The 26373-nt window shown below is 42.1% G+C and overlaps 1 protein-coding gene across 1 annotated transcript; it reads right to left on the reverse strand.

Moving 5' to 3' along the window:
- Positions 1–8139: 8139 nt before the first annotated feature.
- blk (BLK proto-oncogene, Src family tyrosine kinase) lies at positions 8140–16405 on the reverse strand. The gene is made up of 14 exons (XM_079753414.1): positions 16166–16405; positions 15373–15473; positions 14923–15001; positions 14741–14771; positions 14536–14629; positions 14330–14428; positions 14100–14203; positions 13606–13755; positions 12566–12718; positions 11910–12089; positions 11236–11312; positions 10182–10332; positions 9706–9837; positions 8140–9280 (listed from the first exon to the last, which is right to left on the reverse strand). The coding sequence occupies exons 3-14, from the start codon at positions 14998–15000 to the stop codon at positions 9078–9080; spliced, it is 1452 nt and encodes a 483-aa protein (XP_079609540.1). The 5' UTR covers position 15001; positions 15373–15473; positions 16166–16405; the 3' UTR covers positions 8140–9077.
- Between the last annotated feature and the right edge of the window lie 9968 nt (positions 16406–26373).

The raw sequence follows: 26373 nt of genomic DNA on the forward strand, positions 1-26373 counted from the left end.
CTTAGAAAGGTAAACGCGGATTTCTTGTTTGCAGGTCTTCAATGTGTAGACACCTTTGACTAGTTAATTTGTTGGCATGGTTATATTTCTTGATTTTCTTTTTTTATCTCCTCGATCAGCGATCTCTTCTTTAAACCATTAATCTTCTGAAGGGAAATTAGTTGATCAATCCCGAGGTGAAAGAGACACGATGCATCGACCAAGCCGAGCTGCTTCCCCCATCTCAACGTTCATTCAATAGCTCTCCCATTCATGCGATCGATGAGCTGTCGTTCAAGCAGCGATCAGAATAATCCAGGTGCCTAATAATTGAACGCGATTTCCTCCCCACAATTTCCAAATCACCTTCAAGCATCGTTATTACAATGATAAGGTTGTTTTTTGGGAGTTTGTCATTGATCGAGTCCTTGGTCCCCTCAAAATAGAGGGGACATGCAGGCACCACGGACAGTTCCCTGTCAGAGTCGTGCAGCGCTTTAACTTTCAGTGTGTCCTTCCTTCCCCAACACCAGGACCTATAGCGTGCCTAGTTATTTATTCATTCATGCACAATTGTGTTTCCGCAGTATCCAATCGTCCCTTCTACTCCGCCCCTCCAAAAAATGTCTGGAAAACTCAAGCAATTGGTTTATGTACTGCTTTTTTGATATGTGTTGTTTTTGGTAATCATTTTGTGATAGATAAACTGGGATACAGTAAAGCATCGGAACAGAGGAATCCAAATAAAGCAACAGGAAATAACCTCCACGTTTACATTTGAAAATCATAACAACTCAACAAAGAAATATAAGCATAAAATATGCTTTCATATTTGCTCCATTCATAAGGTTTTGTTTAACAGCATGCTCTATACTGGCTCCACATCTAGCCTACATTATACATCCATCCATCCCGTTTTTCATCAAGCTTGTACATTAGCCTCTATCACAGCGTGTGAACATTGCATTATATCTGTTTCATGCAGAGGCATCGTGATAATAAACGGAATGGGCTCAAACAAGATGGCAGTGTTTCTGGCCCAATGATGCATAGAAAAGACATATTATGTTGATAAAGAGTGCATTGTTATGCATATTTTTGACATTTTATCAAAACATATAATTTAGGCTTATCATTGATTTGCTCTTGGATTTGGAGATTATTTTGGACACCACACTGATAGCTAGCTAGACAGAAAGGACAGACAGACAGACAGACGGACATGTGCAAAGTTCTGACCTCTATTCTATTGTTCTTATATTATTTTCCCAAATATATTCAGATACATCTGGGATGCCATGACAGCTGTCTATTTAGGTGACATTTCATGACATTTAGCTCAATGAGAGAGGTAAGCTTATCTGGGGGGTAGTGAATCCTGGCTCACTGCTCCTGGGATTGATGCTGGAATCAAACCTGTTGGCTGTCTTGGCCGACACGGTTCTCAGACTGGTTGACTTGGCGCATCTGTTGCTTATTTCTACCATTTGTAAATGTACAAAAGCTAATTAAATGGATGTTCCTATGAGGTTTCCTGGGGTTTACGTGGTTGAAGTGTTTTTTCAATAATATATTTATGTATATATCTCGGTATGAGCGTTTTTTAAGATGCAGGTGGCCCCTTTATCTGTCCTTGTCTATGATGTCTCAGCCTCAGGGCTTACAAAGGCTTTCATGTGTTTTCAAAGTGTTATCTTGATTCATTCAAAATGTTTTAATACATACAGAGTGTAACGTGAGCGTTTGGCTGAACCCAAGTGCACAGACTGGCGAAGAGCGTGGAAAAGTGTCAATCGTTTATTCGGATTCAGGATCGGCAGGCAGAATAGTCAGACAGGCGGGGATCAGGAGCAGGCAGGATAGTCGGACAGGCGGGGATCAGGAACCGGCAGAATAGTCAGACAGGCGGGGGTCAGGAGCAGGCAGGATAGTCAGACAGGCGGGGATCAGGAACCGGCAGAATAGTCAGACAGGCGAGGATCAGAGAGCAGGCAGGATAGGTGGTAGGTCAGGATTCGAATAGCGGGAAAGAACTGTGAAACACAAGAGACAATCTGGCAGGGAATGTTTGGGAGGAAAGGACTGATATAGGGGAAACACAGGTGAAGGTGGTTGGGTTAATTGGGAGTGATCAGGGTGGCAGGCAGGTGAATGGGAAAACCAGGGGCGGATCATGACACAGAGTCAAATATATCTTCCCTTGCATATTTATGTTTGTCAACCAAAAAGTCCAGTTAACCTCTTGCTTGCTCTCTGAGGCAACAATCAAATAGCTTGGAACAGGTAAACACACATCATCATGCCTCCTACATGGTATATACTATATTTGACAACACATTCTTTAAACCATATTATTTCAATGTCTCATACATTGCAAAGGATTCCCAGGTTTTCCAATGTGATGGGTGACATTTAGCGGCAGGGTGGATCGGCCTGTGGACCGATAAAGAATCACAAAATGTGAGCCGACCTATTTGTCAAAATAAAGTACAGAAGAATAGGCCCTTTCATGGCAAAGGTTATGTTTGTTGCTGTTGTTATTGTCTTATTTGTAGTTCTGCTTCTAGTCCAAGGTGAATAGGACAGTGTAATGGATATGCTATATAGGACACTGGGTACTTGGTCCAATCCCCAAAATCCACATCCTACATGTAGGCAGCCTTCAAGCAAGGCCCACTATCCCTCAGCCTGCCTCTTAATGCCATGCATCTGCATTCACTGCAAGTCGCTTTGGATAAGGTCCTGCTAAATTACAGAAGAGTCATGTCGTTTTTGAGTCACCTTGAAACTTATCCATGCCATTTCACTTTTTAATTAATAACTCCAGTTTGGGAAGGACTTCACCTGCACTTCACCTCAGGAGGGAGTGAGGGAGGGAGGGAGGGAGAGAGGAAGGGAGGAAGTCAGTCAATGAGCGGGGCAGGTGGTCAGGGGGGCATGATTCTAAAATTGGACTGACCTGTTGGTCTCAACTAACCTTGTAAGACCATCATGATATTCACGGTTGTGTTTCACTTTTAATATCAATCTTGCTTTGGCTGGGTAGCAAATACAGCTTTGGTAATCAATTGCTACACAGCCAAAGCCGGGCTATTGCCGAACCCTGTTGGAAGTGAGGCAAAGACCTATTTCATTCTGAAGAATGCTTCAATGCAGACTGTTCATCTTTTACATCTTTATTCAGTTCATCTTTGGATAAATACCCAAAACCGATACAAAAAACGTTGTCAAATGATACTACTTCTGAGGACTATAAAGCATTAGCCCTTTTAATGGAATTGCTAGACTTGTATCAAGCAACGTGATACAGGGAGTTCCTATTTTGGCTTTGTCATCTTTTAAAGAGGTTATTTGAATGTATGAATTGGGAAAGTCTGTGCAGTGCCAGGGGACTAACTCACACATCCACAATACTCAAATACCCATATATATATATATATATATATATATATATATATATATATATATATACATGGTTATTCCTAGCTCTTGGATGACATAGATATACTTAATATTTTTCAAATTGCTCTCTTGTTTTGTTTCTTGGCCAGCGTTTGCATCACAATCAGCCAGCCGTAAAGCAACATAACCTGTCCAGTTAGTCTGGAAGCAACTATATCCTGTCTTTAAATTACGTAACTCCCACTGGCTCGAGGAAAGAATACTAAATAGGAAATAGGTCTGTTTTAAGGGCCAAGTAAAGTTACTTTATGAAGTGTGGAAAGTAAGTCAGGGGACAAATGTACTTTACTTTTCCCATACTTACTTTGTTCTATCTATCTTTCTATCTCTATCTCTATTGGCATCCATCTGCTGTGTCTACGTGTCGGTCTTATACAACAAGTGGGTTGTAGAAAAGCAGTAATCATCATGTTGACATTTTCTTATGAAAGGCACTGAAAGGAAGGGTTGTTCGAGACCATATAGGAAGGGTTGTTTGAGACCACAACCATCGGTTGTGTATTGACCATATACACAAAATGTCTGGAAAGTGTATTTTGGTTGTTTTATGTACTTTGGATATAAATAAATATATTGGCACTTTGGTGCAAAGCCTGATCAAGGTGCATCACTGGTGACGCAGAAGGGTCTGGCTGTAGGTGTGCAGTTGTTCAGTTATGCATACAGATGAGTTGGCATAACCTAGCAGCAGAATGTGATTCTGTCTTCAAGTGATATATACACATCAAGACATCACATTGCTGTGATGCTTAGAGCAAGTTTCCTACGAATGAGCCTCAGTTTGACTTGAATTTGGTCATTGATTAAAGAAGGTGTCGGTAAGATTTAAAGGGCCCCTATTTTTCCGCCTGGTGTGAGTGTGATTATCCATTACAAGCCATTTAAAAACATGCCCATCATACATCTAGGTTAACACTCCCATTCGTCATGTCATTTTGTCACAGTGATGGGCATATTTTTTAAGGGTTTGTTATAGCTAATCCCACTCGCACCTGGTGGTTCAATAGGTGTCCTTTAAGGATATAAGAGCTTTATTTCAGTTTGAGTTGATATAAATTCAATAGCCATTAGTGAGTGAGATACACTTGGAATATCTGTTTCCATTTGCCTGCACCTGCTTCTGTATGAGCCCATTTAGATTTAAGAACACTAGAATCCATCTTGCCTGTCATTCAGGTGTATGAATGCAGGAGAAACATAGCAAGGGAGGAAGGAGTAGTTCTAGTTTTTTGGGTTGTTGATTGTCAAAACCTATCAATAGCTTTTGGCGATCATTATTAACAACTCTCAAATTACATTACATTACATTACATGTATTTAGCTGACACTTTCGTCCAAAGCGACTTACAATAAGTGCCATCAACAATGAAGATATAACCCAAAAAGTGCCAGAATCATTTGAGTAGGCCTACACAAATTGGACAAATGGCACATGCAGACAGACCAGCCAGAAGGTAGATACAGTTATTTCGACATGAGATGACCAGAGCCTGGACCAACACCTGGCTGGCCTTCTGGCTGAGGAATGAAGACATCCTTCTGATGTTGAACAGTATGCATCTGCTGGAGCGGGTGGTTGCAGTGATGTTGACAGCGAAGCTTTTTTTTTGAGTCGATGGCACTACAGAGTTGCGAATATTGATAAGGAGGTTGTCGATGGGAAGGAAGGAAGAGAAGCCTGCAAGTAAGAGCAGCTCAGACTTGTCCAGATTGAGTTTGTAGGTGGCATCTCCATTCATTGAGAGATGTTGGCCAGGATCTCAGAGATTTGTGCTGCAACCTGGGTTTCAGGCGGTGAAAAAAAGGACTCGAAAGGCCATGTGAGTGAATGACAGAACCCAGTGAATGTGTACATTGAGATAAGGATGGGACCCAACAGCAAACCCTGAGGGCCCCCTCAGGTTACAGGCTACCCTGTGAGTGTGATCTGTCAGGTGTGAACAGGGCATTTGCTGAGCCTGAGATTCCCAAGGGAGGGTTGAGAAGAGGATCTCAACCCTCTCTGAGGGCAGTTAATGCCCTCAGGACTGGGACTTTGTCACTGCTTCACTGACCATAGAGTTATATTACTTCTGAGGTCCAGAGTGTAAGACTCTAAACTGGTTGGCTCAATTAAAACATACATCAGGGGAGACATTACACTAACCTTGTGCCCTTTAAGATGCACATCAGTCGATGAGTGGTGTTTATTGCTGGAGTATATCAGGTGGAAATGTCAATAAGGAAAGTCCCAGATTCTATATTATTACACAATAGGAATAGAAAGTTTTTGTCCGATGGTACATCTCTGCTGTCACAATGTCATTCAGTCAGAATGTAGCATTCTGATAGAAATGATAAAAATACACGAACAAATACGAAAACCGACAACAAAGACAACAACAATGTTATCATAAGGTTGATTAATTATACACATTAGGTTATCTTTTACTTCATCACCATCAAAGTTTGACTGTTTGAGTAATATGTATCATCCATATCAGATCCACAGATGTTTGGTTTTGGAAGTGTGCAGGCGAAAGGTAAATTACATAAACAAACAACAAATACATCTACAAAGTGAATAATAATATCAATAAACAACCTGATAAACAACCTGTAGCCCAGCCAATAAAAACTCAGTGTCCAAAAGTCCATCCAGTGTGACCGGGCTAATGAATCACATCGATACCGTTATTAGAATTTAATATCTCAATTACAGCGCTAATAATCCTTCTCTAACACTACCTGAAGCACAAAGGGCCATTATCTTGGCTGCCCTACACTTTCCACAGATCCCATTTGTGACTGATGGAGTCCATTAGGGTAACGATATCAGAGTTCAAGAGAGATAAAGAAGGTGCGTTCAGGAGCAGCGGCGGTGGCCGCACATCTTCATTATCGCCTCTTTCTGCAGTGTTGTGTTGTTGAAGGACAACACAGCATTTCTGTGGGGCCTATCTGCTATGAAAATCAGGGGGTGTGGAGGACTCCGAGGGTGTAGTTGGTGTTAGGATGGTGGCCCTTTCTAGTGGAGGTGGTTGATGGGGGGGGGGGGGGCTCAACCGACCTCCACTATCACCACCGCTATCTACAGCAGTGCCGTCATACCACCCACACCCCCACCATCACTGACTTCACTACCATTACCACCACAACCTCCTCCGCCACCCCTCATCCCCACCAACACAGCCACCACCTCCATCAATAACTCCACCACCCTTCATCCCCACCAACACAGCCACCACCTCCATCAATAACTCCACCACCCTTCATCCCCACCAACACAGCCACCACCTCCATCAATAACTCCACCACCCTTCATCCCCACCAACACAGCCACCACCTTCATCATAACTCCACCACCCTTCATCCCCACCAACACAGCCACCACCTCCATCAATAACTCCACCACCCTTCATCCCCACCAACACAGCCACCACCTTCATCATAACTCCACCACCCTTCATCCCCACCAACACAGCCACCACCTCCATCATATACCACCACCCCTCTGTGTTTTGTCGTTATCTCGGATGTGGCACGCCTCTGCCCAAGGTGAGCCCACTTATCAATCAATGAATCAAACATTCACACACACACAAGCATGCATGCATGTACGCACACGCACACGCACACATACACACCAGCCCTGTTATAGGAATTAAATAACAGTATGCAGCCAACTTTTCTTTTTTTGATTTGAAGCTTATAGTCATTGACAGATTCTACTCATTGTACCCTTCACAATATTAATGTGTTGTTCAGAATGAAAATTAATTAATTATGTCTGTATTAATGAAGAGTACACACGTGTTTCGGAAACATTTTTGTGTTACAATAGCAGTCTCCTTGGAATATGATATTAACTCTGATTAAGTTTCATTATATCAATCGTATCTTTACTACCAAATCGGAGGACGTTTTGTATTTATTTTTCAGTCTTTTATAAGGATTGGAGCCATATCTATAACCCAGGTTAAAAACGACAACATATTTTTTTGGTATTGTGTGGCACTGACCTCTGCTGGATGATATGAATAATGTAATGAAAGATTACCGCACTGTTACTCTCCTGTTATGGATGTGGCATTCGTTTAATTTTAATTTATATAATTTTATTTATGATTAAATATTTTAATTATAACAAATTAAATCCTTGAATTTGTCTATAATTCTGTGGATTTATAATGATTGAACTGTGCAAACCAGAGGCGTCGTCAGCCCCTTGTCTCCAGTGCCCCAGTAAAATTCCAGTGATCATTATTAAATTAATCTGCAGCACTGCAAACCCTATCGATAAGAAGTAAAAGCTTGCATCACGTTGAATTGCTTCAATTTATTTTCAATGTATCAGAACATATTTGGAATAAATACTACTCAATTTGGTGCGCGACGCTTACAGTAAATGTTTACGTGCTATTTCGGTCACATATGAGAAAAGTCCTAGAAAACTGTGTGGCATGAAAGAACTGCTGAATCACACTTCCTGTTTCCTGTCCCCTCAGGAAGTGGCAGGAAATGCCCGTTATTGGCGGGGCCATTTCACTCTTATCTGAAAGATGTTGGTTATTTTCTCCAAGAATGTTTTTAGTCAGGACGTTATTATTCCTATGTTAATGTACTCACAAGTGTAGATTTATATTGATTGCTTACCTGTGCTGTAAAAATATGTAATGAGAAAGGCAATTGCTGCTTATCTTTTTAATATAGGCTATTTATTAGAATATTTATATCCATTTTAAAGCAACAGTGAAATTGTATTTTGAAAATGAAATTTAATTGTGCCCAGTGCTAATCACCAAAATAAAGTAAAAACTATAATTTATTTCCATTTCCACATCAAATAAATACAATTAAAACATTGCACCTACTAAACTTTATCTTTTGAATGAGAACTCTTTGCAATCAAAATGATTATATTTCTGAAGAAGATACCAGTGCTGTTATACAAAAACAAAAAATAATGATGTATTTGTACCCATTTGGAGCTCAGGTACAATGTACCTATACTTTTAGTACCAAAAATAATGTATATTTATAAATCAAACACAGTGCCAACAGCACCTGCGTTGCTCCTGATAGCAGTTACTTAACTGACTTTTATGTTTCCCGTTGAAAAAGACAGTTTCTCACAAGCTGTGGCAAGTAGGCCTATGTCTTTGTATCAGTGATCAGCAATAACTCCTTGGGGTTTCCCAGCTGTGCCAAGCATGAGTATTTTTCTGTTAATTCTCATTCATGTGATAAAGTCATCCATGTGTTTATCCGTCCGTCCGTCTCTCACACAGTAACCAACTGTGTTGGTGATTACCAAAATTAGTTCCCGATTGTTCATCACTTCTTTTTTCACTTCTTAGTCATTAATTCCAACAAAAAAAATGTCAGCATGTTTTTAAATAGGCCTCTTAAGTGAGCATGTGTTCTCCTTCACAGGGCAGTGGAAATAGCAGGCATGGCAATGTTTCACAGACGTCATGAATATCTGTCCTAAATCCTTTTTTGTTTCATATAGGTTGAGCACAAAAACCTCATCCACAAAAAAAAAAGGCTGATTATCTCAGCCGCAATGCCGCGGTACCGGTTACGCTTTAATTACTGCACACAAAGTAGCGCACTCTTTCTGAGAAAAACAAAAGCGGAAGATGTTTTTTTCATCAGGGCTGCATCTCGTATGCTCCCTCCGTGGCGATGAAGAAGTCGTTGAGGGTGTGCTGGAGGTGCTCGAAGGTGGGCCTCTCCTCGGGCTTCTCCTTCCAGCAGCTCATCATGAGGTCGTACAGCTGCTCGGGGCAGCCCTCGGGACACGGCATGCGGTACAACTGATCCAGTTGGCGGATCACCTCCGGGTTGGTCATCCCTGGAGGTGAGGGGGATAGGGTCGTGGCACGATAGTGGCGTTACCTTTTTTTTTTTTTTAAATGTGGTTCAGGTTTATTGATTCATGACGCACCCTAACGGCAAACAATGTGCAGAAAAGTCCCCTATACTGTAGGGAGCATCTCGAAAAAGATGATGGCTTTTTTAAGATCTTAGAATCTTATAGTTGTGATAACGTCTCGTCAAATGATGACTTCATGATAAACATTCTAAACTTTATTGAGATCTGAAGCCTAAAATACCCATTGCTGAAAAAAGTTATATTCAGTTGCTTTTACCCACAGTCACTTACGATGTAGTGATTAAGGAGCAGGTAACAGACCTTCTTGCTCAAAGATCCCTACCGGGCGACGTTGGGGCTTGAACCCACAACCTTTCGGCAGGGGCCTAAGCACCAGAACGTACCTGGGTAGGGTATCCTCCCGTAGGTGACGAATTCCGTCAGGAGGATTCCAAAGGACCAGACGTCAGACTTGATGGTGAAGGTGCCATAATTGATGGCCTCTGGTGCTGTCCACTTGATGGGGAACTTGGCTCCTGTCGGGCCCAGAAATAAACACATGACGTCAGTGCCTTGCAAGGCTTCTTAGAAAGCGCAGCACAAACCATGTGCTAATGAATTAAGTTCTAATAGAGGCAAGGCCAGTGTATTTATAGCAGCTTCCAACAACAGAAGTAACTTAGAGTTCTTCATGAGGGCAGGAATACCCTTTTAAAACATTTAAAAAGACATTCCATTCAATCTTTTCTTTTTAAATAGAAACGTTGGTTAAACGTTAAATGTTGATAAGCCACCTGTATATTTATGAGCATAAAAAACGAACAAATAAGCCATATACGTAGGCAGCAATGGATACTATTACATTCCAATGGTACGGTACCTTCCTGTGCCTTGTATTCGTTCTCTATGATCCGAGCCAGGCCGAAGTCTGCGATCTTGCAGTGCAGCATCTCGTTGACCAGGATGTTGGCCGCCCGCAGGTCCCTGTGGATGTAGTTCTTACCCTCGATGTAGGCCATACCTTCAGCCACCTGAGAGAGAGAGAACGAAAGAGTGAGAGAGAGAGAGAGAGAGAGAGAGAGAGAGAGGGAGAGAGAGAGAGAGAGGGAGAGAGAGAGAGAGAGAGAGAGTGCAGGGATGCTGCATTCAAATAATCATCTATATGATAATCAAAGGGGAAATTGTAGCTGTGTATGTTTGTGTGAAGGGGGAATGAAGGTGTTAGGTGTGTGTCCTTGTGTGTGTTTGGCGAGGAGGGGAACAGACATGTACTGGGGCCAGTCTGCGCCACTCATTTGAATTTATTAGCAAGAGGGCGGGGTTAAACAGGAAGTTCCCCTCACATCAGGAAGTGAGAAACTTCTCTCTCCGATGGGGGATGTTTCTTGTTCACTTAATCCCACACATTTCCTGTCCGGATGTTGATAATTGTGTTTGAAGGGTGTGTTCTTGACTTCTGTATTTTCTTTATTTTTTGAGGTACCAAAAAAATGAATAAAAACATAGCACCCTTCGTCCCTCAGATGTATCTTTGCAATGTATGGCATGTTAACACTGTCAACTTCTGCGAGCTGTGCCTTGCTGACCTCCAGGCTAAAAATACCCTGTGTTGTAGACTAGGACACAAAGAACGGTTTGTGGTCGAACGCTGATCAAATCAACCGATGGGTGTACCCACCAGACCCAAGAAAGCAGCCATTCATGGTCGCTTCCTGGAAATTGTTGTTTTGACCCCTTTTATTAGTTTTACAAATAAATCCGGTGTTAGTAAAAGTTAAAAAGATGAAAGAGTTGCTTTGTTTTGTGTTCAGCGAGTGCTCAACACATTGTTCAACAGGAACAGCGTGTCCTGGAGCGTGTGCGTTGTGACGGGGAAAGCGGGTTGCTGTTGGTATGTGAGGATAGACGCTACAGAGTACAACAGGGTTCCCCACCTGTGCTGACATGTCTATCAGTTTGGGTATTTTCAGCTTCCTCCCCTCCTCAGTCTTTAAGAAGTCCAGGAGACACCCTGGAGCAGTACAGGATAGGGTGCACACGGTGAGCGTTGATAGGGTGCAAGAAGGGTCTAGAAGTTGAGTATCTTTTCTATCTCTTTCTTTCTTCTCCCTCCCCCATCTGTCTCTCTCTCTCTCTTTCTCCTGTCTTCTCTCCCTCGATAATCCCCCTCTCCTACTCCCTCCTCCTCTCTCCCCTCTCTTCAGCCACTCCTCCTCTCTCCCCTCTCTTCAGCCACTCCTCCTCTCTCCCCTCTCTTCAGCCACTCCTCCTCTCTCCCCTCTCTTCAGCCACTCCTCCTCTCTCCCCTCTCTTCAGCCACTCCTCCTCTCTCCCCTCTCTTCAGCCACTCCTCCTCTCTCCCCTCTCTTCAGCCACTCCTCCTCTCTCCCCTCTCTTCAGCCACTCCTCCTCTCTCCCCTCTCTTCAGCCACTCCTCCTCTCTCCCCTCTCTTCCAACCACTCCTCCTCTCTCCCCTCTCTTCCAACCACTCCCCTCCATCTCTCTCCCCCCTCTTACCACATCTCCCCCAGCCTCTCTCTCTCCCTCTTCCCACCACTTCCCCCTCTCTCCCCCTCAACCCTCCCCTCTCCCCTTACCCCCACTCACCATTGCACATGAACTCGGTGACGATGAGGATGGGCTCCATGGTAACCACAGCGTGCAGGTGCACCAGGCGGTCGTGCTTCAGCTTCTTCATGAGGTTAGCCTCCTGTAGGAAGGCCGCTGGCTCCATGGTCCCCTCCTTCAGCGTCTTGATGGCCACCTTCTGCCGGCCCTTGTAGTAACCTGGGAACACGTGTTTGGTGGGATTACATTTATAATTCATTGTTTTTTTGTGTTGTGTGTTTATTTGCATTCACAAGGTGGTCTGTAAAAGTACAATAGGTCGATTGTACGTTTTGTTTCCAGTAAACGCACAGCTAAAAACAGCTTACGGCTATCAAACTCACAACATACAATACAATCACAACAATATAGAGAAACAAATCTGATTTCAGATAACTATCTAAAGTCGGATGGCAGAGGAGCTGAATCAGGTTGAACAGGGCGTTAAACATTTTTTTTCACTTTATATTTTCTTTGACCAATCACGTTGCATCATACGTGGATCTGTAAATAGTTAATTGCAAAAAACGGTCTGGTTTCCGGCCCAGGCTCCGTGCCTTCTCCCCCCAGGAGTTCTGTTAAAGTAGTAGGACTGCTGGGCCCCTGATAAACTAGAACCTAGATCCCTGATGAACTAGAACACAACCAGCACTCACCCATCCACACCTCTCCAAACTGCCCCGCCCCCAGTCTCTCCATCATCTTGAGGGTGCTGCGAGGGATCTCCCACTCGTCCTGGGCCCAGGGCTGTTGGGGGGTCATGGCCTTGCAGGGCGCGTTGAGCCTCTGGCACAGACCGTCAGCTGTGCCTGCAGACCACCCAGACACCCAATGGTTATTTCATGTACTGAGTAATGACTTGTTTAGGGGCTAGTAGGGAGGGGCATGCATTATCATTATTATTGCTATTAATAGATATTCACAGAGGAGCTGTGGATACCTATTGTTATTGTTATTTTTATCATTTTTTTGATAATTTTTGTTATTATCTTTTGTATAAACTATATCTCTCGGTCCACTCGTGATTATGTCTCGTTATAAAGAAAAATACCTTAACAATTGGTAAAAATTGCTAAAAACAAAACATTATACCCGGCAAAATATTCAGCTATAAATTATGTAAATCCACTGCGTATCGGGCGAGTAAGACTAAGACTAAATAGACCTTACATATAAACATCTAAGGGGAAACAGGGCGTTACCATTAATTTCGCATCAGATTTTATCGCATCATAACCCTGGCGAGCCCTTGTAAATAACCTTCCGTCAGGACACCAAAGGCCTTAGAAATAGGGTCTACAGTGTTTTGAATTTCATTAATTTCGGGAGAATATCCCAGTGACATAGCAGGAAGCACTGCCTCACTCCACCCCTCACACTTTCAGGTTTCCGGCCCAGTTGCTGTGCTGTCTCCCTCCCCCCTGAAGTTCGGCCTAAGCATCCTAGAACTTCTGGATGCAAGATAACGTGCTTGTCATCTCGGAAGATTGAGTTCGAGATCGAGATAAGAAGTCCTTCTTATCTCGTGATCTCTAAACTCAGATTACTGCTCTTCTGGTACAGGAAATGCTGTGGTAAATCTCTCACACCACGATTCCGTTAAAATGTTGCACTAAGCAATGCTTGAAAAACCACAGGAAAACTGTAAAATACAAACGTGCTGCAATTTTACTTAAAAAGTGCAAAGTTTACGTACGGGTGTAATATTTGACCAGTTCCTGCAGCGTGGAGAAGGTGATGGAGGGGGAGATGTAGTAGCCGCCGTTGTCCAAACAGCGGATCTTATAATGTTTCACAACGTCTCCTTCCTCTGCTACCAGATCTCGGATCGACAAGGAGAGGGCCCCTGCGATGAGAGAGAAACCTCATTTCACTCAATCTCAAAGGGCTTCACAGGCCACAAGTTAGGGCACCCCGACTAACCCTAGTCCCCCAGAGAGCAATGAAAAACTTTGAAGTGAAAGTGGTGAGGAGTTCAACGCGATAAATTAATGACACTATTACTGCGTTTTATCAAAGAACTTTTTAAGATACCGTGCAAATAAGGTGCAAAAAAAGTTACCATTCAAGATAGGCCTCTTTTGATGGCTAGTTACATTATGGTAGTGTTGTTCGAACACTGCTTGGGAGTTACAGGTCATCTATAAATAGATATTCATAAATAATATATAGAACAAGAGGAATAAGCACCTTTCGTGGTTTCGCTCTCTCGAATTAGAAAGGAACCCGCTTTGTTTGTTGGAGCGACAAGCAGACGCTCCGTCTCCCTCCTGCTCACATCTTTGAAAAACCATCTGCCATTTAAATAACACAAACATTTTATTAGCATTTTTAAGGGTTTCTCGCTGATGTCTTTGTTGTTAAAGCCAAACTACATGACTAACTACCACATTTCTTTGAAGTAAGTGTATTCTGCCCACCTTTCAACCTCGAGCGAATGAGCTTTGGCTACAAAGGTGCATGGTATGAAGCCCTCATCTCCGGTCAACAGGGATTTGGCCAGCCACCAATCTCCATCCCTACAGTGGAAACAACAAGCATGGTCGATGTAATCGTTTAAGGAAGAGTAAGGGTGAAATGTGACCCGTCTCTCACTTCTCTTTAAGATGAAGCTGGGTGAACTTACTCCTGCAACACTTTGAGTCTCTCTCCCTTTTTGAAGGCCAGGTCGTTGTCGTTTGTTGATTTGAAGTCATGTTGAGCGATGACAACATCTTCATCTAAAGCCACGTGAAATATCAAGTTCATGAAACTTATCCTTTTTTAAATTGTGTTATTAGTATTCTGTTTAGCAAACATATTTGGTTGGTTCTGTCGGGTTCAGCAATTACCATTTTCTGTTTGGGATTCCCCACTTTGTACCTCAGGAAACAAAAAGAACGTAGGCATATGTTACTTTAATTTATGCTTTTGTATCTAAACTCAATCTTTTCAATAATGATAAAGATACATGACACCTGTAATTTATATAAAATAAATTATATAAAAACAACAAAAAATAGTTTTTTCTTACTGTATGATTGGTAAAGTTGGAATTGGCCTTTTCTTCCTTTTTTTTGACTGGTTTCTGCCCACTGCACGTACAACCCATTCTACATGCATGCAGAGGACATCTTAGTTGTGTGTGTGTGTGTGTGTGTGTGTGTGTGTGTGTGTGTGTGTGTGTGTGTGTGTGTGTGTGTGTGTGTGTGTGTGCGGGTGTGTGTGTGTGCGTGTGTGCGTGTGTGTGTGTGTGTGTGTGTGTGTGTGTGTGTGTGTGTGTGTGTGCTATGCATGTGGGTGCTGTGCATGAGTGTGCTGTGCATGCGTGTGCTGTGAATGTGCGTGAGTCTTTTCGGTCGTCGTATGGACTTAAACAATATATAGCAAATCCTGCTGCACAACACTCTTAGCACCAACAAATGTCCTGCGAAATCAAACGTCACTCAAATGTCATTGAGTCCAACTGTATGTTAACACGTACCTGATCAAGTGAAGAAACTGTCCTCTGTGGGTCAGGCTTCACTTGTCCAACTACAGGCCCCCAGACCGGACCCTAGAGAACTCAGCAGGCTCATCCTGTTTCTGGACAGAACACAGGAACACACACAGGCACTCACACGAGGTAGTGAAATGTCATCTATCCATCCACTATATTCTGTGAAATTTGTATTTAGAATTGATGGGACGCAGCCGCAACGGGGGTCAAAACATGATTGCAATTATAAAATATAATAAGAAAAAATAAAGGCACATCAAATTGGTCTCCTGATAGTCATTTTTAAATAAAATAAATAAAATATTCTAGTTTCTCATTCAAATATGGAAAAGAGCTTAAGATATTCTTGAGATACAGGATAGGGTTAATGCTAGGCGTCTGCAGGGCTACAGGCTGATGGGCATTAATAGAATTGTAAATGGACTTGAACTATTTCAAATATGTGTTATTCAGCCAGCACTCAGAGCGCAATTGTTTCTAGGTGCTGAGGAGGATTTAAATATTAGAATTTTCTTTGGATACTTTGATGGATACTTGGATATTTTTTAGTATGGTATTTCTGTTACAATGGCATCATATTTCGGATGATATTGTGCAAGTTTTAATTTAAGGAAACAAGTTTCAATGATGATTGATGATGATTTTTCCACATTTAAACATGTATTACCTATTTATATCATTATGACTGAGTAATAAAGTATTATATAGAATTTGAAGTCATAGAAACATTATAACCTGACCTGCAGTGTTTTTAAAAAGGAAATGGTTAAATAAATACCTTGAAATAGTAGAACTTAGCCTGCAGTTGTTTCATCAGCAGTATCCAGATACAAATGTACTTCCTTATTAAGACTGGCTGTTACTCTTGGTAAAAAAAAAAGAAAATCGGTCTCTCGCTTCTGTCTCAATTACTCTCTCTGTCGTTGTGCCTCTCTCTCTTTCGCCCTCTTTCCCTCTCTCACTCTTTCTGTTGTTGCGCCTCTATCTCTCTCGGTCTCTCACTCTTTCTCTCACTCTGTCTCTGACTCTCACTCACTCACAGTCAAACACACACACACATGCACACACAAACACACACACACACACACACACACACACACATACAGACCCACAAACACACAGCCACTAATACAGACACACATGACCACACATACACAAACCTCTCACGCACACACAGACACAGCAACACACACAATCACTCACACATGCAGACACAATCACACACCCACATGCAATCACACACACACAAACACACGCACACACACACACACACACACACACATACACACACACAAATACACACACACAGACACACATACACACATACCAGTGAATTCACTGACTCACATTCACATGTTAAGGTCCAATGACTGCCCCTGGGGTATTGCGGTCTGTAAGATAGTAGTTTGTCTGTTTATGTAATGCAGAATCCACCTCCCTTCCTCTGTAGGGATGCTACACTACAGCAGTAATTTCCTCTCCCTTACTGTAGATCCTACTGTAAATGCCATGGCCATTCTTGACTTTAACACTCTTATTTATTTTGCGATATACCAGGGTCTTGAAAAGGACCTGAAAAAAAACCACTTAATTTGACGCAAACAGCTTTTTTAGTAATCTTTAGCTTGATGTGGTATTGAAATTATGCTGACCAAAAGTATTTATTATTGCAGGAGAATACATGCATGTAGATCAAGTCAAAACTTAAAAGTTAAATAGTTAGAAATTGGAATAGGTCAATTGTGGATGGTGTGAAATGAAAAGAAAACAGAAAAGCATTCCTGGTTTGACTGTTTGTCTGGCCATTTCTTTGTTTGTGTGTGTGTGTGTGTGTGTGTGTGTTTGTGTATGTGTGTGTGTGTGTGTGTGTGTGTGTGTGTGTGTGTGTGTGTGTGTGTGTGTGTGTGCGTGTGTGTGTGTGTCTGCGCACACACTTTGGCATGTAAGTCAAGCCTTAGGTTTTAGCAAGGGCGTAGGAACCAGGGGGGACGGAGGGGACGTGTCCCCTCCAATATCAGAAACAGGCGCATTTGTCCCACCTAAAAATTATACCAGATCTGTCAGGTTTCCGATATGTGTCCCCCCCAATGTTAAACTCATTCCTACGCCCCTGGGTTTTAGTGTGTGTGTGCGTGTGTGAGCGTGCGTCTGTGACTGACTGCGTCTGTGTGCGGGAGTACCTGTCGGTCTGGCCTTGTGTTCGGGTGTGTGAGTGTGTGTGTGCGTGTTTGAGTGTGTGCGTGTCTGTCTGTCTGACCTTGTTTGGGTGTGTGGGTGTGTGGGTTGGGTGGGAGCCTTTTCTATCTGTGCAAGTGGTTTCCATGACATATTCATGTATCAGTCTTCCCCTGGCTGTTCAACCTCTAAGTTAATTGGTATTTTGTCATATCCTGTTTGAGCTCATACACCTTTCAACCAAAGCAAAGCCTTACGTGTCTACTTTCTAATCGCTCATGCTAATTTATTGAATGATGTATTTATAATGTAATAACAACCCTGTTGTACAACGAAGGGGGCGAAACAAGCCACATAACGTAAAATATCTACTTTTATTGCAATTCAGTTTTATTAGTCTAATAATTTAGTTACAAATTTTTGATTGATTGTCCTTTATTTATTCATGTTCATTATTTCACACAAACACACACACACACACACACACACACACACACACACACACACACACACATACACACACACACACACACGCACACACGCAAAATGTCATTAATATAATGTCTTTGTACTTCTCTGCACTTTTATGTACGGTAGATTACTTTTCAGACTGTTGATTTATACAGTGCTAGGATTATTTAGTTAGAACATTTAATGAGTCTATATACGAATCCAGAACGATATATACCACTAAGGAAAAACCCATATTTGTGAGCTAATTTGATTTATATTCACTATTAAGAACACTAGAGGGCGACAGAGTTTGCATTTGAATTCATGACATGGGAATTACCCGATTGGAAGGACAATGCCATGTTAACCGGCGATTTGCCTAACTTTCGCTGTCCCCATTATAATAGGTCACTTTGCACCTCCTTAAGTGAGGTGTGAAACTTTGCTGACTCATGTCCTGTAATACAGGTCCGGTATCAGTTTCAGCACGCACCGGGCCCATGTGAACGTGAATGGAGAGAGCTCACACATTGATTCATAAAATCCTCTCTAATGCTCAATCCATCATCAGGGAGAAACAATACCTTTCCCACTTCATATCCCTGACACGCTATTCTCAACACAGGGGGCAGAGGGGATACCCCCTCCGGCTGGTCCACAGGAACAATTCAACCAGGACATAACATTTAGAATAAAGTAAATGTCCTTGATAAACAATACTGTATTCAGATCACAATGTCACGTTCTTCATTCTGTTTAAATCAAATTAGAAAAAAAAACACTTGTAAGGGAAGACATCACTCAGAGTGGGCACGTTGCAATCTATGAAAGCGCGTGGAACCATAAATCTTCTCGCTCCGGAAGTGTTTGTTTCCTATGGGGTGGTTTAACACGGCGCGCAACGTGGGGATATAACTGTCTTGGCAAAACTTCACGCGTTTTTTGTTTATGACCACCTGTGTTGCGTGTGGGGACGCTGCTGTTCTGTAGTTCTCAGAAGGAGATGACCACAGTGTGGTTCTCACACACCGCACGGGTGGTGCTTGCACACACACCGTACGGATGGTGCTTGCACACACACCGACATCCACCAACCTCCAACCACACCGGCTTACTCTCACTCATAGACAGTAGCAAACAGCATGCAGACACTGACTTTTATTCTACACACAGGCACAAGTGCGTGCCCATAAACAGACGCAAACAATGGCATACTCATTAATTCATGGACACAAATAAACGTACACACTCCAACACACATGGCCATTCATGCACAAAGATACACTCACAAACAAGTGCACACATACATTCACATACACAAAAAAGTGCTCACAAACTAACGTACACCCACAATCTGAGGCAGAAACACTCTCCCACATGTCTATACACTTGCGCACAAACATTCACAAACACACACACACACACACACACACACACACACACTGGGGGAGGCTGCAGGTGCATGCCGAGTGCGGCCTGCTTGGCTAACTGCTGTTGTTCTTTATGTTCCCCTCTCCTGGACTTCCATCAGCTCTTGTTTTCTTCCCAGGCCCTTGCGGAAGCTCCCGGGCTCCCCAGACGCCGCATCCTGCCTGCAGAAGGCCCATAAGTGGCCCCACAGGATAACCTGAACAACAGTGGGAAATAAGAGCGAGCGTGGAGGCCTCCTGTGGTAGAACACAGGCATGGTCACCTGTGTTTTCACACACACACACACACACACGCACGCACGCACGCACGCACGCACGCACGCACACACACACACACACACACACACACACACACACACACACACACACACAATCACAATAAATATATATATAATTATAAATGCACACACACATGCAGACTGCACACACAGACGCACAGGTGCAGAGCAACACACACATGCACAAACACACATGCAAACACACACATGCGACTCACAGACAACCACACACAGACACACACATACATGTGCTCAGACACACACAATCAAACATACACACACACACACACCTGAAAGCCCCTCATATGCCACTTCCATCACTTAGGGATTTATGTGTATCTATAAATACAGGCCCCGTGTGAACGTGTGTTATGCGTGTGTTCTTATGAATCCCTGTGTGTGTGAGAGGGATGATAAAAGTGTGATTCATAGGTGAGAGGTTAATGCGTAAGGACACACACAGAGCTATCAAAGTGTGTTAAAAAATCTCCATTCACAATGAACCTGGATGTAACCGCAGTAGAATGTGAGTAGGCTGAGCTTGTACCCCCTTTTTTTTAACACACGTACACATTTACATGTGTATTGTAAACACATCACCCTTCTTTGATTCCAGCCCCCCCCCCCCCCCCCCCCCGCCTTTGCCTTTTATAATGTAGCAATACAAAAAGTTAAGCTAGTCATCGAATACCGGATACCGTAATGGATAACCTTTTGCCAAAAGCTAACCTTATCGTTAATGGCTAATACCATGTCTTCCACCATTAGAGCAGGAGGTTAACATATTAAGCAATAGGTAGACATAGCATCGAGTGAAAGATTTTAATGGATTTCAAATATCGGTTGAAAATAATGCACTAAGGAAATGTGAGAAGAAATTATTATAACATTTGCTTAGAAATTTGTATTTCTTTGGGTTGGATGTTAATTAAAATGTAATATATTCATAATTTGAAATAGGCCTAATTAAGATAGAAAATTAAGCAAAATTAAACAAATTAATATGACACAATACATGTTGAGGTACAACACATCCTCATAAATATGATGCCTCTTCTCCAGTGAAAGGCTCTTTCCCTTTTTAAGGAGAAACATCTGGGTGTGTTGAGTTCTGCTGCCGTGCTGTGCAGCTGTTCCTACGGCCGACATGTGCGATAAACAGTGTGAGTGGGAAACCCCCGCACTGGTTCTCTCCCCCTCTCTTCCACTGTGACCCATGGAAATAGCTTTGTGCCAGCTAGCAGGTGCTTCCTTGAAAAAAAGTCACTTTGCTTTTCCCAAACATTTTAGGGAATTGTGCGATGGAAATGGTTGTGACTTGGATTGATGGCTTATTTATGATTCCAGTTGAATTGAATGACTTTAAATCATAGACTTTGACCTAAAGTCTGGATAAGTTATTTAGGCTATAGACAATAACCTTATCACATACATTAATCATGATCATTAATAGACATTAACCGTATAACTTATGAACTTATATATCACTATCAAATGTGATTAGTTAACAGTCAATCTCACATCTTACTATTGAAACGTATTCTGATGACAGGTGCTCGTAGTCATAGGCCTATGTCGAAATACTATAACAACTCAAACTCTGGATTATTAATTATTTTTCATGGTTATCTTAACATTACATCAAATTACATCATTATATCTTTACAAAGAGAGAAAGTAATAATGTGAGTTTTTAAATGTGATTTAAATTCTATCTCAGGAAACCTTTACTACACCCTTAAAAAGCACAAGCTAAAGTGAAACTGATATTTTTAAGACCGTCAAAAGAAAAGTATTTTCTTTGACGGTCTTAAAAATATCAGTTTCTATCAAGCATGTTTGATAGAATTTGATAGAATAGTCTCAGCACAGTATGACCTTAATTTATTCCAACCACAGGAGGCAGCAAGTAAGAAGTCAGTGGGAGGAAGTCTTAACCTCAACCTTTAAAGTCAGTTCTTAATCAACACCTAATACAAATTAGAGACGTATGACAGGGTCTAAAAATAAAATAGTCAAACATCACTTTTGCACATTTTTATTCAACAAATGAGTTACAAGTGCGATCAAAAGGTGTATTGGACACATACATATCAGATACACATACTTAATATCTTTCGCAAATAACAGAATGGCTTGAACTGCATTTTCAAGTTCAAGCCATATACTGTTGGTAAGCCCCTGGTGGTAGGATATCCGTATCTCCTTGGATTGGTGTGTGGCATCATATTTTTAGCGGGTAGCTTTACTCTACACAATGTTTACATTAACTTGCAAAGTTTCAGGTGGATAAGTGTGCAAAGGTCCATTCCACTGATCTGCATTGACAAGCTTCAAAAGCATTTTGGCTTTCCATAAGAGGACCATATATACAACAGATAACTTTTGTTGTTGAGGTTTGGGTTGATGAATAAAGTGCAGATAAACTGGTAATTGAAAAATATATATATATATATATGGAGGGCTTTTTTGTGCAGATTTGTCCAAAATTGCAATTATGATACATTATATTGTTTTCTTTTATGTATTTACGCAATAAAACCAACCATGTAAATATGCCAATAAGTATCTTCACATATATATTAGGGATTTCATGAATATGTTAAATAGCTAACAGTTTTTTAATCAAACTGACTCAAGTTACAGTAAAGTAGATACAGTAGAATCTATTGCAAAACGCCTGTGTTTTAAATACATTAAATATACCCTTGTTTTTGTCTAAGGTTGACAATTGTTACAGAATACAGTACCTAAGAAGTAGTTAAATATATCAAGTATTAATGGATTTCCTTCTTTGTGGCTAACATTCACAAAAGCTGCAATGATGTAATAAAGTGCTTTATATATAAATCATGTGACTGACATGACCATCTTGAACGACCCTAAAAGTATAGCAGCATGGTCTTGACAAATAAGCTCTATTTTTAAATAACTGCTCTGAATTTAATTAGGAATACACATTTGACACCTCCCTGAATCCACCAATAACAAATGTACATGCCCTCATTCGAAGCCATTCTTTAGTTAACTTTAGACACACGGGTAGATATTGCCTGGGGATCACAGCATCTCTGATGTATCCATGCTGATATTTTCTTGTTGACGGGTCTAATCTTCTCAGAAGTTTCTCTGACATCACCGATGTCTGTTACATATCAGCTATAACTGTATCCTCTCAAGGTTTCTCTTTAAATATATTTACCAATATTCCCTCACCGTTGCTTTTCTTGCTCTCACTGTCAATGTCTCATGGGATTTTTACGACACTGTCTGAGTCTCCTGCATTCACCTCGCTGACATCGGATTCTTCGATGTCAGCGTAAGCGCCGCTCTCTGACTCTGCGCTTACTTTGACTAAGGCGTCCAGCGTCCACGATGCTTTCGCCTCTGCGACTTTGCTGCCTTCTTTGACTTCATTCGTCTTTGTGGAAACAAGTTCTGCTATCTCCCCCTCGTCAGTTTCTTGCTCTTCTTGATTATCTGAGTTTTCATCTTCTGCCTCATCGTCGGCAGAATTTCCTTGGTTCTCAATCGCCGCGCCCTTCTCGTCTTTTGCTGACGACTCCAAGGGTGCTTCGGTTACATCCTGGCATCCGTCTCCAATAACCGTTTCACCGGAAGAAGCTACGATTTCCTCAGTTTCATTATCGTTGTCATCTTCTAGTTCTTCCACTTGCATATCCATTTCATTTGTTCTATGTATGTTGTTTACTGATATGTCTTCAACACGGTCCTCTGTATCTGATGCTGGAATTGATTTCAGCTCTTCAACGTCTTCTTGACCATCTGTCCCATCGTAAGATTTGACCAGGTCATCTTCTTCACCCTCCTTAGTAATACAACTTTGGTCATCTGTTGGTTCCTCTCCTTCATGTTCTTCAGTTTGACATTGTTCTTCATCTTCAGTAGGCTCATTAACATCATCGGTAGCTTCCTCTTCCTCCCCTGCAGTTTCATCCTCTTCAATCTCCTCAGGGGCAGATACCGCCTCTGAGGACTTCGCTTCCATGTCATCCTCATCCTCAGAGCCTTCTCCAGTGGTTTCAGATGCTGCTGGTCTTTGGCTTTCGTCAGTCTCATTCCCGGTATGGACTGGCTTCTCGCTCATTTCACCCTCGTCTATATTTTCTGTCGATGCGCATTCCGTAGACTCTTCGGCACTGTCGTTTTCATCAGTTTCTGGTGCCTCTGTTTCGGCTGGCCCCAATTCTTCATCTGCAGTTTCATTCACTGACTGTTGCTCGACTTTAGAAGACTCCAGGTCATTTTCTTCATTGTCTATTGATTCAGATCCTGCAGATGTATCTCGTTCTTTTGGATCATCGTGTATTACCTCAATATCCGGTTCAGGGCTTTCAGCGGTCTGGTTTAGCTCATGTTCCTCTTCTCCACATGTCTCAGCTTCACAGCTACCTGATTCAGTCTCCTCTTGTCCAGCAGATTCCCCTCCGGTTGTGTTGATGACATCACCTTCTTCTCCTTGTTCAGTACTGTCTTGATGTCTGTCTGCTTCAATGTCCTCCTCCTCTCCGTCAGACAGATCTTCACAGGTGTTTCCTTCACCACTACCTAAGTCAGATTCAGTGTCGACCTTGGAGGTTTCTTCTTCCACTGTTTCATTCTCAGTCATGATCTCTTGGGTGTTAACCTGTTCAGGAGTTTCTTCTTCTACATCTTCATTCTCATCCGTGGTTTCTTCAGCATATTCCTTCTCAGATGAATCTTCCTCTGCGGATTCAGCCTCAGTCATGATCTCTTCTGTGTTTTCCTTCTCCGGCATTTCTGCTTCTGCAGTGTCATCTTCAGTCAGTATTTCCTGCACAGGGTCCCCAGATGTTGGTTCTTCTCCAGTTTCATCTTCAGCATTGTCCTGCTCAGATTTTACTTCATCTTCAGTTTCCTCCTCAGCCAGACTCTCTTTGTCATTATCCTGCTCAGAAGTTTGTTCTCCTGCAGTTTCATCTTCATCAATATCTTCCTCAGCATGGTCATTTTCAGATATTTCTTCATCTGCAGGTTTTTCCCCAGCCACATTGTTTGTGGAGTTGTCCTCCTCAGTAGTTTGCTTTTCTGCTGTTTCGTCTTCAGTCATGGATTCACCCTTCTCAGATGTTTCTTCCTCTGCAGATTCAGCCCCAGCTATGATCTCTTCTAAGGGGTCCTTCTCTGATGTTTCTTCTTCTGCAATTTCATCTTCAGTCATTGTTCCGTTGGTGTTACCCTGATTGGGAGTTTCCTCCTCTGCAGTTTCATCTTCAGCCATGGTGTCCTCTGAAGCGTCCTTCTCAGAAGTTTCTTCCGCTGCACTTTCATCCTTCTCACTTTCAGACATTTCTTCATCTGCATCCCCAACCATGTTGTATTTGGAGTTATCCTGCTCAGTAGCTTCCTCTTCTCCACCTTCATCATTGTTTTCTACATCACTGTTCGCTTCATCAATATTTTCTTCATCATTGTTTTCTTCATCATTGTTTTCGTCATCATAGTCCTTCTCAGATGTTCCTCCTTCTGCAGTTTCAACTTCAGCCATGTTATCTTCTTCCCGGTCCTGATCAGATGTTTCTTCTAGTGCAGAGTCATCTCCAGCTGTGGTTTCATCAGCATCCTCTTGCTCAGACGTTTCGTCTCCTGCAGTTCCATTTTCCCCATTGTTTTGGTCACTATGGTCCTTTTCAGATACCTCTGCATCAGTTTCCGCCTCAGAAAGAATTTCCTCTGGAGGAACGTTCTCAGATGATTTATCTTCTGCAGATTCCTCCTTGGCAATGAGCTTTTCAGCACTGTCCATCTCAGACTCTTCTAGAGCAGTGTCATCCTCAGCCATTGATCCTTCAGAATGTTCAGTTTCTGCATCCTCAGCACTGCCCTTCTCAGATATTGCCTCTAGGGCATATTCATCCTCAGCCATTGATGCTTCCGAATGTTCCTGCTCACACACTTCTGCAGATTCTGCCATTATCTCTTCACCATCTTCCTTCTCAGGAATTTGTGTTTCGGCATCCTCAGCCATGATTTCTTCAGTAGGATCCTGCTCAGATTTTTCTTCTTCCTCTGTTCCATTTTCGACAATATCGTTATCGTTATTATCCTTCACTGAAGTTTCTGCTTCGGAAGTTTCTGCTTCGGAAGTTCCAACTTCAAGCACTGTTTCTTTTGCATCGTCCATCTCAGAGGTTTCTTCTTCTGCAGATTCTTCAGCATTGTTCTTCTCAGAAGTGTTTTCTAGGTCAGATTCATCTTCGGCAGTGATTCCTTCCCCATCGTCTATTTTAGTTTCATCCTCTGCCATGATTTCTTCAGTGATGTCCTGGTCAAACATTTCTTTGTCCGCAGTTCCATCCTCAGCCATGATCTCATCTTCATTGTCCTTTTCAGATGTTTCTTCTGTTTCTTCTTCATCTTGAGTGATGTGCTTCTCAGATGTTTGCTCTTCTGCTGGCTCCTCTTCAACCATGAGCTCTTCAGAATTTTCCTTTTCAGATGTTTCTTCTTCTGCAGTTCCATCCTCAGCCTTGATTTCTTCAAATTTCTCAAATGTTTCTTCTGCCGGTTCTTCCTGCCCAATACACTTCACTTCTTTCACAGCATCAAGAATAATATTTCCTACAACAATTTCTGCTGCTATATTTTCATTTACGGCTTTGGCAGCA

This window comes from Pollachius pollachius, assembly GCF_949987615.1.
Source record: "Pollachius pollachius genome assembly, chromosome: 16".
Lineage (NCBI taxonomy): Eukaryota > Metazoa > Chordata > Actinopteri > Gadiformes > Gadidae > Pollachius > Pollachius pollachius.